Here is a 16,480-nt window from a genome sequence, read left to right on the forward strand (position 1 = left end):
TTCCTGAGGTGGCCTGAGTTATGGGGACACCCCACTCCCCTCTCGACCAGCCAAAGAGACCCTCTCACCGACCCTTGTCACCTGTGGGTGGAGGAACCCAAGCAGCTGCTGGAGATTCCTTCCCTAAAGCCTGCTCAGATCTGCTCCTCTTGGTGCCGCGGCCATGGCAGGGCTAGGCTCCGCTCTGGTCCAGTGCTCGACAGATCTTTCACGTCAGGTTTTTAGGTCTCTCTGGAACAGAAATCTCGTCCGCTCCATTGTTCTGTGGCTTATTCCGCTCCAGAATTTGTTGGGAGTTCTTCTTTACAGATATTTTATGGGCTGTGGGTTCAGAGCTAGCGTATGTGTGTCTTTCTGCTCCGCCACCTTGGCTCCTCCCCCAGATATGCATGTATTTGTTTATAGATACCTATGTATAATATATATCCATGATTGGTTATAGACTCCTTTAGGATGCTGGAAGGAGGAAAAGGAAAAAAAGTAAAGTAAAAAGCACACAGCAGAGAACAAAAGGAAATGTAAAAAAAAACTGGACAGCTTTGAAAACAATGTGCAGTATTGACTATATAGGTTTTCTTGAAATGGAAATTTACTGTTTTATACTAAATTCTCTCTTGTGGTCTGCTGTGTACCTGGCAATGTTTCTTTTTTCTTTGTTTTTTCTTTTGTATTTAAGTTTAAAATAAAATAATTTACAAAAAACCCCTTTTTTTCCACCAATGAAAGAAAGAAAGAAATCAATCATGCTTATCTGGATTCCTCGGGTGTCAATGCCCTTCATGAAGAGGTGGTGACCCTGCCAGAGACTGAGACCTCCAGTCCATACCCTGGAAATTTGCCTCCCTCCACTGATCCAGTGGATCCCAGCCTGGCTCTGGGGACCTGGCTGCTGAGGAATATCATTTAGCCTGGTTAATCAGTGTCTCTCTCTACTACAAGAGACACACAGACAATAGGACTTCAACAGCAGTAGGATGCAGCCTGGGGGTAGAGATCCTGGCAAATCTCTCCAGGAGGCTGAGCTCCAGCATCCATGGCTCATATGTGAGACACCTTAAGACATAGAGCAGAGAAGATGGTCATCTCTTCCACTCTTCGGGAAACAGCCATGAGTTTGGCCAAGTGGCCTAGAGAGCCCATAAAAGAACTATCAAAAGTCTTCCTTTTGAGCTCAGTATCAATGGAAGAATTTTGCTAATGCTTCCCACTACCTACAGCTATTTGTGAGGTTGGTTAGTACCCATCGCAGACATAACATGCTGAAAGAACAGAGTGTAATCATTACAAGGTCAACAGAGGGTGGGGAATGAATCATATCAGTTTAGATATTTGGATGGTGATACCCAGTTGCTGTGGCCTCAAAGGCCTTGCTTCTTCAGAGGGCTCCATAAGCCCTGGAGAAATAGCTCAGTCCCCTGTCAGTTAGCAAGCTTCTTTTTTTCTGCCATGGTCTGGGTAACCCATTCCCAGAAAGGGCTTGGGGGAATAATGGGTGATATTGTTGGGAGGTATCTTGCTTTCTAATAACATGAGGGAGGTGAAACTGGAACTCTATAATTGTGATGGTGGAGATTTACCTGGAAGAAAGGGGATCTCTTAATTTATTTGGTAGAAATTGTGAGTCACTAGAAAAGGGTGATTAAGAGGCTTTATTTAGCCAGTGTGGAAGAAGGGGGGGGGGGGGTCTCCACAGGGATCTCCAAAAGGGCAATGCTTTCATTATCCCCCAATGTTGCTCTCAGAGAGAGGGTAGTTTGGCAGGTGGGCCAGGAAATACCGAGTGGGTGAAACTACAGGGAGAGGCTCAGGATCTATCTAGATCTTGGGACAAGTGGCATGCAAGAGGCTTATGACCTCTTAGACTCTTTACTCCAGAAGACCCTGATTTACGATGAAGAATTGTTTATTGTACCAGAAGCGGCCTTCCTGTGGCCTTAATGTTCCCAGAGCTCTTCTGATACACCATTACAACTTTGCATTAGAAGACTCACGGTGAATTTCAAAGAGTTGACATCAACTGCCACATGAGTCAGAAAAAAGCTCAAGGCTTGGTCTTTGGAAGGGGTTGGGGGTGGCCTAGGATTTCTGGCTTCTGTACTCTACCACATTTTTGTTTTGTTGTGTATTTCTGTTCTCCTTTTCCCTTTACCTTTGTCAAGAGATCTGTTTAGTCAAAGCCCTACAAGTATTTAAATGATAGAAGGGCTCCAAGGAGATCCTTTGGACCTTGCCACCAAAGAATGATAAGACCAGAATTATCCTGATGCAAGTTCTTTCCTTCCACGCACAATATGGGGATGCTTTATCTAGAAGACAAAGTCGCCTCTGGTGGGCAGATAAAGTAAGGGGTTTTTATTGGGAAGATATGGGTGTGTTTGAAGGAGACTGAGAAGATCCTACAGGTAGGAGGAGGACCACTTGAATCCTGCCCATGTGTGTTTAACAATAGTTCACATTTATAGAGAACTTTATGAAATTTTTCCAAACAATGCTTCTAAGTACAAGTATTGTTGCACCTACTTTACAGGTGAAGAGGCTCAGAGGGGAAATGGCTTGACCGTGAGTACTCAGGTGGAGACAGTCCGAATCTAATTTCAGAGCATCACTGTCTCTCTGTTCATCTAAAACAGAATTATCTCCCATGAACCAATGGACAGAGGCATAGAATCATCACCTAAGTTCTCAGTGGACCTCATTTCTCAACCTGTTACTTTCACATCTTAAAGATATGGTCTATAAAGAGATCCACACAGGAAAAAAGGAAAAGTAGATTAATTGTTCCATGGCTGACTTTCACCAGTGCAATCCCTGTTCCCTACTTGCAGAGAGAGACTAATTTTGATATTTGCACAAGAAGACATGATGGAGTCAGAGAATCTGGATTTGATCTTGGCTCTGTGGGATGCTGGACCTATCTGGGCCTGTTTCCTTCTCTGTAGAATGAGAGGGTTGGACTAGATGACCCTTCCAGCTCTGATCCTAGGACCCTGTGAGCCTGTGGTGTCTCCCACGTCAAACAGAAAAATACTGAGTTGCCTTTTATGACTTCAAGGCATTTCTTGTAGTCCAGAGATCCCTGTGCAATCTTTGGAACATTATTTCCTTGGCACAACTTGGTAGGTAAAATAGTAGCCCCTATCAGCGATGGGGTGATTAGGCAATTCAGCTTGCTAATAATTTACTTTTGATACTGTAAACCAGGCTAAAAGAGTCTTCTCCACCTGACATTTGAGACCCTCTACAAGCTATATCCCCCTACATGCCTGTCCAGACTCATGTCAAGGGATTGTGGGCTCAAAGATTTAGTACTGGAAAGGACCTCTGAGGTCATTCAGCCCAATTCCCTCATTTTACCCAAGACCTAATAAAAGTCACTGAAAAGTGGTTACCCAACTTCACCAGGGTTGCCCAAGTAGTAAAGGGCAGAGTCAGAATTTGAAATCCGATTTTCTGATTCCCAATCCAGAGCTCTACCATGTTGCCTCCATTCAACTCTCCTTCACATGCCCTAAACCCCATTCACAGCAAACTGCTTGGTGTGCAACACACAATGTGAAAGTCATCTTGCATCCCTGAACTGCATACCTTCCTCATCCCTGTTTTTCAAAAATCTTGTCTCAGTTGTCAGAAGTCTTCCAAAATGTGGGCTGTCCATGTTAGTAGAATGCCAGGTTACGGGACTGTCCTTCCTCTCCGAGAGGTAGGCACTACTTCTCTCTAGATCCGCTTTGCTTCTATCCCTAGAAAGTTGAATCCCAGAACTTGAATCCCAGAACCTCTCTTCTCAGATCTCACAGCTAAAGGCAATATGCAAATCCCATGTGGATTTCTCCAAGACCATCTTTAGTGACTCCTGATAGACAAGGGAAGGCTATGCGATTCATCTCAGCTGACCTCTCAGGATCTTTGCGCTAAGGGCACAAGCGTTAGACTCAGTAACTGGCCTCCTTTTATAAGCCAGCCAAAATGGGGAGGACAAACCCACAAGCATCTGAGATATCTATTTTCTTCCCAATCAATAAGATACAAAGTCCCAAAAGGTTGACCATTCTGTTCAACCCTGTATGTAAATAATCAATCTACTTCTAGTCCAGGTTGTTAGAGAAACTATTAATTCCATTGAGCCAATGTCCCTAGGTCCTTTTTCTAATAGAGGGATGGTAGTGCTCTGCTGTAAAGGAAAGCGGGCTACTGGGTGCAAATGTCATTGTGCAAATGACACATTCAACTCAGGAACTTGATCTGTCTTTCAAAGGTCACCATTTGTAAGACAGAATTATCTCTTCAACAAGCAAATACTGCACCTTTCTGGAGCCAGCTCTGAACATTGCCACAAAGTCTCCAAGTTATCTGCTTCCAAGCTGAATCTGCAAGTCTCTGGCAATTACAAAATAGGTCAACATGTTTCCATGGTGGCTGGCGTGAGATTATCAGTATCAAGTGGGCAGGTTGGGTTTTCATGTGAGAAAGCAGCAGAAAACCCTGATAGCAAAGAGGGCTAATGAACAAGTAGGAGGATTGTTCTAAATCCTCTACCTCATGGGGTACTTTGTAACTATGTGTGATTGATCATGTGTGTTCATCCTTCGTTGCCCAAGAAGACCATGCCATCAGAGAAATGATGACATGACATGCATTTGACTTTGTTTTGAATGAGGGAGATCTATGCAGGTCACCAGCCTCACTTCTCCTCCAGAGCCATCTGAATCCAGTGACCAGATATTCATCAGGATGACTAGAGATGACCCAGAATGAGGCAATTGGGGTTAAGTGACTTGCCCAAGGTGACACAGCTAGTGAGTGACAAATGTCTGAGGTGAGATTTGAACTCAGGTCCTCCTGACTCTTGCTCTATCCATTGCACCACCTAGCTGCCTCCAAATCATGTTGCTTTCTTAACAAGGCTGAATAGTGCACTGTCAGCTGAAGCTTTCGTCTCCCAATCACATGTCCCTTCACTCTATTTACTTGTAGTTATAAACAGAATCAACCAACCGGCTAACAGAATGAGTGGCTCCTTCAGCAAAGGACTACAGAGGAAATACAAGGTCAGGGTCACAAGAAAGGGCATATTCACACTTGAAACATAGGCTAAGAAGCAGAAGAAAGCATTCTGAAGCAAAGGAGTTAATGATTTCATTAGTTCTTCCATTGCCTTACAGGATAAGATACAAATCCGAAGCCCAACATTTCAGGCTAAATAGGCTCCCACCTAGCTTTATTTCATGCACTAACCCTTCAGAAATTATGTTCCAGACAAACCAAATTACTAGACATTCCTCAGATCCCACACTTCATTCTCCTTCCTACCGCTGTCCACTTGCACAAGCCACTTGATCATGTGGGAGCTGGGAATCTCATACTTACCTCTACAGAAGCATAAGCACAAGCTGTAGGCAAGCTCTTTGGAGATTTGCTGGAGGGGATTCTGGATGAGCATAAAATGAGCCAAAGAAATGTGGTTAGGCATAATCCTTAAGCACTAAATGAATGGGAGCTGTTATTTTTTTCTTCTTATTTTACATTTCATGGAGCTCAGATAAAAATGGCCCCAGAATAAATTCCTAAACTTCTATTCCTTTATGTTTAATGTTTCCCAGATGTACCTTGGATAAAGTGATTGCTTCTGAAATTGAACAGAATTCATCTCGAGCTCCTCAAGGTCCGTGATTATCTTTTGCCTCTTTCTGTATCCCCAAGGGCTTAGCAGAGTGCCTGGCACATGTTGTTCAGTCATGTCAGTCATATCTGACTCTTAGTGACCCCATTTGGGGCTTTGGTTTTCTTGTCTTTCTTCTCCAGTTCATTTGACAGATGAGGAAACTGAGACAAACGTGGCTAAGGGACTTGCTTAGAGTCACATCTTAAAGATATGACCTGTGAAGGGATCCACAAGGCACAAAATGAATAGCAAATTAAATGTTCCATGGCTGGCCCTGACCAGTTCAATCCCTGTTCCCTACTTGTAGAGAGAGACAAATTTTGACATTTGCACAAGAAGACCTGATGGAGTCAGAGAACCTGGATTTGATCTTGGCTCTGTGTGACTCTGGACCGCTCTGGGTCTGTTTTCTCATCTGTAGAATGAGAGGGTTGGACTAGATGTCCCTTCCAACTCTGATCCTAGGACCCTGTGAGCATGTGATGTCTCCCATCTCATACAGAAAAATACTGAGTTGCCTTTTATGACTTCAAGGCATTTCTTGTAGTCCAGAGATCCCTGTGCAATCTTTGGAACATTATTTCCTTGGCACAACTTGGTAGGTAAAATAGTAGCCCCTATCAGTGATGGGGTGATTAGACAATTCAGCTTGTTAGTATCTGAGGTCAGATCTGAACTCAGGAAGATGAGTCTTCCCGATTACAGGCCTGGCACCCTATCTACTGTGCCAGCTCACAACCCTTTCAACAGGATTACTAAACTAACAAATGAGAAGGGTATTAAGAGTATAGCTTACTTAGCTTTTAGTAAATTTTTTAGAAGAAAATCTCAAGCTCTTCTTGTAAAGTATATGCAGAAATACAGAAGTGATGATGATGCAGTTTGATGGATATAGAACTGTTTGGATGGCCTGACTCAAAGAGCAGCTATTAATGGCTCAGTGTCAGTGAGGCAGGAGGTCTACCCTAACCCCAGCAATCTGGTCTTTCCTGCACCTGGCACAGAAAAGGGGCTATATAAATGCTAGCTATTATTAGCAAAAAACACCTATTAGCAATGAAGAAGATTGTGATATGAAACAGAACTAAGGGAAAAAAAATCAGTGTAAAAAGAAGGATCCTGAAATCAAGGCCATTTGAGGCCACTGGAGACCTACCAGTAGGAGAAAGAACAAGGAAATCAGGACCAGGTGAGGGCAACTTTGAGGTGCCTAAAAAGACCAGGCTGAGGCCAACCCCCATTGAAGTAAGTAGGACCACTCCAGCAGTCAAAGCCTGAAGTTACAGATCTCTAGAAAAATGACTGGCTTGGGCCATTGGAACGGTGGATCTAGGAGACATGCCTACTATGTGCCAAGCACTGTGTTCAACACCTTGCAAATATTATCTCATTTGACCCTCACAATGACCTTGGAAGGAAAGTGCTATTATGCCCATTTTACAGTTCAGGATACTGAGGCAAACAGAAGGTAAGTGACTTGCCCAGAATCATATAAATAGGAAGTGCCTGAAGCTCAGTTTGAATTCAGATCTTCCTAACTCCAGGCCCATCACTTTCTCCAAGGAACCAATCAGTCTTCTGCAGGGGTACTGATGATGACATCATTATACCCAGAAGCCTCCATCAATAGCAATCATCATCATTATTATAGTATTATGTATCACATATATGATATGTAATGTTATCTATTGACATTATTATTTTGTTAATATTAGAACTGGTCAAGAACTCATTTATAAAAACTTGGGAAAACTAGAAAGCAGTTTGGCAGAAACTACAGATAAATCAGCATCTCAAACTACACACCAAGATAAGTTCAAAAATGGGTACATGCTTTAGACATAAAGAGTTAAATCATAAGTAAATTAATGGAACATAGAAGAAATTACCAATCAGTTCTATGAATGAGGGAAGAGTTTATGACCAAGCAAAAAGTAGGGAGGTTCATAGCAGGCAAACTGGATGTTTGGATTACATAAAATTAAAAAGGTTTTTCATAAACAAAGTCAATGCAGATAAATTTAGAATAGAAGCAGGAAATAGGGGGAAATCTTTGCCTCAAGTTTCACTGATAAAGGTCTCATTTCTAAGACAAATAGAATTTTGGTTTTCTAACTTTCTCAATAAGGAGGGAGAGGTAGAAGGGAGAGAATTAATGTAAATAAAATAAAAACTTGGTTTAAAATAAAATAAAGAGTTTTAGCTTGTCTCAAAGTATCTGGAAATGATAGAAAGAGGGTGAAGAAAATTTATTTTCTCATGGAATTTGGACTTTATATTATGAACATATTGACTTCTTCCCAGAGTCTTTCTCCCCCTTCAGGAACTCCTCCCTAAAGAGAATCTCAAACCTTGTGTCTTCTTGCTTGGAGCTGGAAGCCAGGAGAATAAGGATCTTTCTTCTTCTGAAGTCTCACCATCTCCATCCTTTATGTTGGCAAAGAGCACTGAGCTATCAATCTCCACCAAGGAGGAGAACTTTCTGCAAATGAGTTTGAGATACTGGTTATATACACATCAAAAGTAAAAGATCATAAGATTCTAGACCTAGAATGGAAAAGGGCCATCAAGTTCAACCTCCTGGTTTCACAAATGAGGCACTGAGACCTCAGGAGATGGTGACTTATCCAAGGACACAAAGGTAGTGAATGGCCAAAGAGAGATTCCAACCCAGGTCCTTAGAGATTCCAAATCCAGCTCTTTCCCTTCACTGACTCCTACAAAGCTGAGGGGTTGTTCTGATGTCCAAAAATAAAACACCTAGAGGAAGCCCTTCACCATGTTGGATAGAACCATTCTTCAGTCATAGGCAACATTTTGCACAGCTTTCCAAGGCTGCAAAATACTTTAGTACTTCTCATGTGAGGCATGCATTAGAGACATCATCAGCTGCTTGGTAGGGTGGATAGAGTACTGAAATTGAAGTCGGGGGACCTGAGTTTGGATCCTCTTTTTGAAAGTTACTAATTGTATGACCTGAGTCACTAAGACTCAGTTTCCAAATCTGTAAAATGGGAAGGGGTCATAGGTTTAGAGCTGAAAGGCACCTTAGAAGTCATCAAATCAGACCCCCTCACTTTACCAAGGAAGAAACTGAGGTTGACAGAAGTGATTTGCCCAAGGTCACACAGCTTTTAAGTATCTGAGGTAGGATTTGAGCCCAGTTGTGAAAAAAGAATCAGAAGAAAAGGGAAAAACCACAAGAAAGAAAAAAAAAACAAAAAAGAGAGAGATGGAGAGAGAGAGACAGACAGAGAGAGAGAGAGAGAGAGAGAGAGAGAGAGAATAGTCTGCTTCAGTCTTCAGTCAGACTCCACAGTTCTTTCTCTGGATGTGGATAGTATTTTCCATCATGAGTCTTTTGGTATTGTCTTGGATCATTGTATTGCTGAGAAGGGCTAAGTCTATTAAAGTTGGTCATCGCACAATGTTGCTGTTACTTTGTACAGTGTTCTTCTGGTCCTGTTCACTTTATTCAGCACCAGTTCATGTAAGTCTTTCCAGATTTTTTTGGATATCTACTCACTCTTCAATTCTTATAATTCCGTTACATTCATATACCACAACTTGTTCAGCCATTGCCCAATGGATGGGCAGCCCCTCAATTTCCAATTCTTGCCACTACAAAGAGAGCTGCTGTAAATATTTTTGTATTTGTGAGTCCTTTTGTTTCTTTATGATCTCTTTGGAACACAGAGCTAGTAGTGGTATTGCAGAATCAAAGGATATGCACAATTTGGTTGCTATTTGGGCGTAGTTCCAAATTGCTCTCAAGAACGATTGGATCAGTTCCCAACTCTACCAACAATGCATTAGTGTTCCAGTTTTCCCACATCTTCTCCAACATATATCATTTTCCTGTTTTGTTGTGTTAGCCAATTTGATAGGTGTGATGTGGTACATCACAGTTATTTTAGTTTTCAGTTCTCTAATCAGGTGATTTAGAGTATTTTTTCATGAGTAGAGATTTCTCTAATTTTTTCATCTGAAAACTGCCTTTTCATATCCCTTGACTTTTTATTATTTGGGAAGTGGCTTGTATTCTTATAAATTTGACTCAGGTCTTTGTATATTTGAGAAATGAGGCCTTTATCAGAGACACTGACTGTAAAAATTGTTTCCCAACTTTCTGCTTCCCTTCTAATCTTGGTCGCAATTAGCTTTATTTGTGCAAAAAGAATTTTTAATTTAATGTAATGAAAATTATCCATTTTGCATTTCATAACATTTCCTGTCCCATTTGGTTGTAACTCTTCCCTTCTCAATAGATCTGACAGGTAAACTATTTCTTACTCTCCTAATTTGCACATGGCATCACCCTTTACGTTGAAGTCTTTACCCATTTGGACCTTATCTCAGTATATAGTGTAAGATGTTAGGCTTTTCCATAGTTTCTGCCATATTATTTTCCAGTTTTCCCAGCAGTTTTTTTCAGATAGTGTCTTCTTATCCCAGAAGCTGGAGTCTTTGGATTTATCAAAAAAAATATGTTACTGTAGTCATTACTACTATATTGTAGTCAATATAGTACTGTAGTCAGTACTGTAGTCCCGTAAGTACTTGTGTACCTAACTTATTCCACTCATCCACCACTCCATTTCTTACCCAGTACCAAATAGTGTTGATGATTTCTGCATTATAATACAATTTTAGATCTCAGACTGCTAGGCCATGTTCCCTTTCATTTCTTTTCATTAATTCCTTTGATATCTGGAACTTTTGTTTTTCCAGATGAATTTTGTTATAATTTTTTCTATCTCTATAAAATAATTTTTGGAAGTTTGATTGGTATGGCACTGAATATGTAAATTAATTTAGGTAGATTTGTCATTTTTATTATATTAGCTTGGCCTACCCATGAGCAATTGATATTTTTACAATTATTTAGATTCAACTTTATTTATCGGAAAAGTGTTTTGTAATTGTGTTCATATAGTTCCATGATATATCTTGGCAAGTAGACTCCCAAATATTTTACATTTTCTACAGTGACATGAAATGGAATTTCTCTATTCTTACTGTTGGACTTTGTTAGTAACATATAGAAAAGCCAATGATTTACGTGGGTTTATTTTGTATCCTGAAACTTTGCTAAAGTTGTTAAATATTTCAAGTAGTTTTTTTAATGTGGTCCTCTACGATTCTCTAAGTATATCATCATTTTATCTGCAAAGAATGATAGCTTTGTTTCTTCATTGCCTATTCTAAATCCTTCAATTTCTTTTTTTTTCTTATTGCTAAAGCTAAAATTTCTAGTACAATATTGAATAACAGTGGTGATAATGGACATCCTTGTTTCACCCCTGGTCTTATTAGTAATGCTTCTAGTTTATCCCCATTACATATAATGTTTGCTGATGGTTTTAGATAGATGCTACTTATAATTTTATTCCTATGTCCTCTAGTGTTTTTAATAAGAATGGGGGCTGTATTTTGTCAAAAGCTTTTTCTGAATCTATTGAGATAATCATATTATTTCTGATAATTTTACTATTAATATGCTAATTATGCTGATAGTTTTCCTAATATCGACCCAGTGCTACATTCCTAGTATAAGTCCCACCTGGTTCTAGTGTATTATCCTTGTGATAAGCTATTGTAATCTCTTTGCTAATATTTTAGTTAAATTTTTGCATCAATATTCAATATATTTTTCTTTCTCTATAATTTTCTTCCTCTGTTTTGGTTCTTCCTGGTTTAGGTATTAGCACCGTATTTGTATCAAAAAAAAAAAAGAATTTGGTAGGACTCTTTGCCTGTTTTTGAAATACTTTATATAGCATTGGAATTAATTGTTCTTTAAATGTTTGGTAGAATTCACTTGTAAATTCCTCCAGCCCTGGTGATTTTTTCTCAGGGAATTCATTGATGGCTTTTTCAATTTCTTTTTTTGAAATGAGACTATTTAAATATTTTGTTTTCTCTTCTATTAATATGAACAATTTATATTTTTGTAAGTATTCATTCATTTCACTTAGATTGTCAGATTTATTGGTATATAGTTAGGTGAAATAGCTCCTAATTATTGCTTAAATTTCCTCTTCATTGGTGGCAAATTCACCCTTTTCATTTTTGATACTCATAATTTGGTTTTCTTCTTTTTTAAAATCAAATTAACCAAAGGCTTATGTATTTCATTGTTTTTTTTTTCATAAAACCAGTTCTTATTTTATTAACAGTTCAATAATTTCTTTATTTCAAATGTATTAATCTCTCCCTTGATTTTCAAAATTTCTAATTTGGTATCTAATTGGGAATTTTTAATTTATTCTTTTTCTAGCTTTTTAGTTGAATGTCCAGTTCATTGATCTGCTCTTTCTCTATTTTATTCATGTAAACATGTAGAGATATAAAATTTCCCTTAAGAACTGCTCTGGCTGCATCCCAGAAGTTTGGTATGTTGTTTCATTATTGTCATTGTCTTGGATGAAGTTATTGATTGTTTCTATGATTTGCTGTTTGACTCAATCATTCTTTATGCAAATGGGACTTCTAAGTTGATGTTTAGAATATGAAACTATATGGTATAATGAGTAGAGCCCTGGGCTTGAAGTCTGCAAGACATAGGTACAAATCCCACTTTAGATACTGCGTAGCTCTATGACTCTGGGTAAGTCACTTAAATTTTCTGATGTTCACCTGTAGACTAAAGTGGTTGGACTCAACCTCTGGGGCTCTGGAAGTTCTACATCTATGATCTCAGGATCCCTCCTTTGCCAATTAAGCAATCTTTCAGAGAGATTAAGGATATGTCCTATGGTTACTAAGGATTGGTGTCCATATCTATTTCTAGTTTGCTTCTGATGCCAAGATCACTGCCTCCGTGGAATATTTATGAAAAGACACGGAAAGAATCATAGGGGATGAGAAAGATCATGGGATGGAATGCAAAATGCACCAGGACAATGTTTGTATTGGCATGTCTAGATTGTTGAAATCACAAACCCATGCAGGTATAGAAGCAAGCTTGAAAGAAGGAGATTAAAGACATTTGACGCAAACACCTCAAATTAACAAAGCTTCCCCAAAATATGAATCGTTCACTATCTTTTGAAACCCAGTCCCAAAACCTGGCCTCCACTGGCTCATGGGTGACCTGCCCCTGTTGTCCTTCCCTAGAGGATAAGACAGAGTGCATGGATGCCACAGGTCTATGTCACCTCTCAAACCTTTGGCCAAGTGGCATGTTGGCATAATTAAGCCCTGGTCACCAGCCAGTAGAAAAACATGAAAGTAAATGACTTTTTATTTAGTAAATACAAGGATCTTTGCCTTTTGCCTCACTGCTGATTGTACAATTCTCTGATAATAAAATCCTGTTTTACAAGTTAATTGCCATAGGGAGGGACAGAGAGAGTAGGAAGACCAATGGCAGGTTTCTTTCCAAGTTCACCTGATTTATACTGTAAAATTTGTACATACAATGGGTCTAACTTTGGTTGGCCACAGCTGGAGGCAGAAAAATATCCCTTTTATACAAGACACCATTTTGTGATGCAAAAAGGATCTTCCTCTTCAGGACTGGAAAGAACCTCAAGGCTTATTTAGTCCAACCCCCTTGTTTTGCAGAAGAAGAAAATCAGACTCAGAGAGTAATTGACCTAAGGCCATAGGAACATAGATTCTGAACTGTAAGGACCACCTTGTCCAACTCCCTTGTATTACACATGAGGAACCTGAGTCTTACAAGAGTGTTTTCTCCCCCTGGTCAGAATTTTATTTGGAGACATCACTGTGAGCTCTGGCCCAGTGTCACATAGCACCACTGGAAACACATTTCTATGGTTACAAAGGCAGTAAATGTCAGAGGTCAGATCTGAACCCAGGCTCTCTGACTCCAAGCACCTGTTCTTTCCATTACCATGGGTGACCATCCCCTAGGAGCCTGCCAGTGAGGCATAGGGCACCAGAGGGTGTCATAAAGAACAATGCCTCTCGGGGGCTCCAAGCCTAGCTGGAAGCATGAGCCTCCCTCCATCACAGTAGATGTGATTCAGTATCAGGCCAAGGACCCCCTTCAAGTTACTCCTTTGGGTCTAACCTTGCTTGACCTCAGCTTCTCACAAGTTCAACGAGGAAATATTCATCCCAGACAGCCTCCATCTCCAAGAGGGATCCCATCACCAACATCACCTTCACATGTGGTGACTGAAAATGGCAATATGCTTCTCACTTCAGACACTTGCTTCAATGAAGCTCAGATTAGAAATGAGAGAAACTTACACCAACCCACTCATTTTACAGAGGGGGAAGCTGAGGCCCAAAGACGTTAAGTCATTTGCTTGGGATGACACAGCTAGTAAGTGTTTGAGGCAGGACTGAAACCTAGGTCTTCTTGGCTCCAAGTTCAATGATGAAACACTGGAGTTTCTCCTAAAGTATCTCCCAAATCTCAAAGCATCTGTCCCAGGAAACCAGAAAGATTATGCTGTCCTCATTTAGAAATGGAGGCTGTGGAAAAGGAAAAGAGGATTTAGACATCAGATCTCACACACACACACACACATACACACATATACCACACACATACATACACTTATAGTATGTTCTCCAAACAGGTGATAATTCTTAAAGTAATTGGCCCTTTAGATTCTGGTTTTCTATCAGAGACATACATTCTCCTGTGTTGCAAATGAGTGATGTCTCCAGAGACCATTTTGGGGAAGGAGGTGTTAGAAGAAGGCACTGCCCCAAAGCTTAGTCGTGATGTAGCTCGGTGAAATCTTGGACTTTGGGCAGCCACATCATTGTGCAAATTGGTTCCTAGATAAGCAGAAGAATAAATGCTCCTCAAAACCCAGTCTTGAATCACTGACCAAGGAGGGAAAGAACACTTACAAACATGGCATTTAATGGAACTTGGAAGGTGGACCGCAGTGAGAACTATGACAAGTTCATGGAAAAAATGGGTAAGACTTTGTTTTTTAGCAGCAAATACTTTCCTGACCCAGGAGATCAGATGACTGTTGAAATACTTTATGGTGATCTGTTCATGCTAATCATGTTCTACTGGGTTTTTTTTTTTCCATTGTTTGCTTCCAGGTCATCCAATGGTGACATCAAGCTTTGATCTTTATAATTTCCTCCTGATTTGTTCAGGAGGGTAGATTTTGCTGGCTAGTTGCTGATTTTCAGGGATCCTGCTTACCCCAACCCTTCCTGACTTCAAGAAGGCGCCAATAATTTGCTAAACTCCATAAGCTCGTTAGTTCTTTTAGGTGTGAGTGATCCTGGTAACCACTGGAAGGAGACAAGAATATTATTAGAAAGAAATAGGGGGGAGAGGAAGGGAGGGAGGAGGGAAAGAAGGAAGGAAGGAAAGAAGGAAGGAATCATTAATTTAAAACTGAAAGGGATCTTAGGGATCATTTCATCCATCATACTCAAGTTACAGAAGAGGAAACTGAGGTCAAAAGAGAAAATTCTTATCTAGTTTCTCTCTGATTGGATTTCTAGCTCTCTCCACAAATCTCTGGTTTTGATGGCTCTTCTTTGTTGGTAAAAAGGGAAGAGAGACTCACCAGGGCAGAACTATTACTAGGAATTATTCTCACTTGAGACAAAAAGAATTCATTGGGGTGAGGTGGGGACACCTCAGAAGACTGTCTGACAGTGGATGAATTAGGTTAAAAAAATCAGTACATTAACATCCAGAGAAGCCCCTCTACTGTTTAAGGACAAAGGTGAATCCTTTGGGAAGGGGCATCATGGTGATGGGACCTGGGTTGGGTTGGCCAGAACCAGGTGAGGGAACAGGACTGAGTCATGTGGCGTCTAACCCCCTCATGTCACTACCCTGGGCCAAAGCCCAGGAGTCCTGTCCTAGTTATATCTCTCATTCAAGGCATGGGAAGTAACTCAATGAGTCTTACATTAGGAGGAATGAAATGTTCTTTCTACTAGAAGTAGGGATGAGGAACAAAAGCTTCTAGGACTGTTCCATTCATTGTTTACAGGGCTGGTTCTCCACCTTGTCTGCATGCATCCTATCACCACATAAGCCGCAGACAAACCCAACTCTCCTCTGTGCCCTTTGAACACATCCTGGGTAGCTGATGGCTCAGTGGATAGAGTGCTGGGTCTGGAATCAGGAAGACCTGAGTTCAGATCTGGCCTCAGACACTACCTGTGTGACCCTGGGTAAGTCATTTCACCTCTCTGCCTAACTCAGTTTCCTCATCTGTAAAATGAGGATAATAACAGCACCTACCTCCTGGACCTTACAAATGAGATATTTGTAAAGTCCTTAGTCTGGCAGCTGGCACATAGTAGGTACTTGATAAATGTTTGTTTCCCTTTCCTTGACCCTTCCTGATGCTGTGCCTGTGGGGCAGAGTGGGAATGTCCCTCACTGTCCTCCAATGCCCCAGCCATTCATTCCCTCTCCCAGGGAGTGTCTCTGGATGCCCCTGACTGACCTCAGCCCTGCCCTCTCCCATCTCTCACAGCATCTGTTCTCCATCTTCCTGACACAGTTATCATGTAAAGGGGAGTATTCAAGTCATCTGGATGGGGGTCCAGGAGGGGAGAAAAAAGGAAGGAAACAATCAGTCATTAAGTGCTTCCTACGTGCCAGGCGCTATACTCAGTGCTTTACAAATATTGTGTTACATAATTCTTCCAACAACCCTGAGAGGGAGGTGCTTTTATTATCCTCATCTCACAGATGAGGAAACTGAGGCAAACAGGTTTAGTGACTTGTCCAGGGTCACACAGCTAGTAGGTGTCTGAGGCTCCAGTGCTTCACCCACTATGCCAGTTAGCTAGGAGGACAGAAATCACATCTTAGTCAAGCTTTTCATCCCTCCCAATGCCATC

The 16,480-nt window shown here is 40.7% G+C and overlaps 1 protein-coding gene across 5 annotated transcripts in view; it reads left to right on the top strand.

The window, feature by feature from the left end:
- FABP2 (fatty acid binding protein 2) overlaps positions 1-16,480 on the top strand; it is a 29,129-nt gene that overhangs the window by 9,116 nt on the left and 3,533 nt on the right. For 2 of the 5 annotated variants that reach the window (XM_072625356.1, XM_072625351.1), the window contains exon 2: positions 14,430-14,571. In XM_072625356.1, the coding sequence (XP_072481457.1) occupies positions 14,505-14,571 (67 nt within the window). In that variant the 5' untranslated portion in view covers positions 14,430-14,504. Of the gene's footprint in view, positions 1-5,600; positions 5,663-12,007; positions 12,058-12,109; positions 14,572-16,480 lie in introns of those variants that run through there. The other 3 variants (XM_072625354.1, XM_072625353.1, XM_072625355.1) reach the window with 3 other exon arrangements.

The sequence above is a fragment of the Notamacropus eugenii genome, chromosome 7 (assembly GCF_028372415.1).
Source record: "Notamacropus eugenii isolate mMacEug1 chromosome 7, mMacEug1.pri_v2, whole genome shotgun sequence".
Taxonomy (NCBI): Eukaryota; Metazoa; Chordata; class Mammalia; order Diprotodontia; family Macropodidae; genus Notamacropus; species Notamacropus eugenii.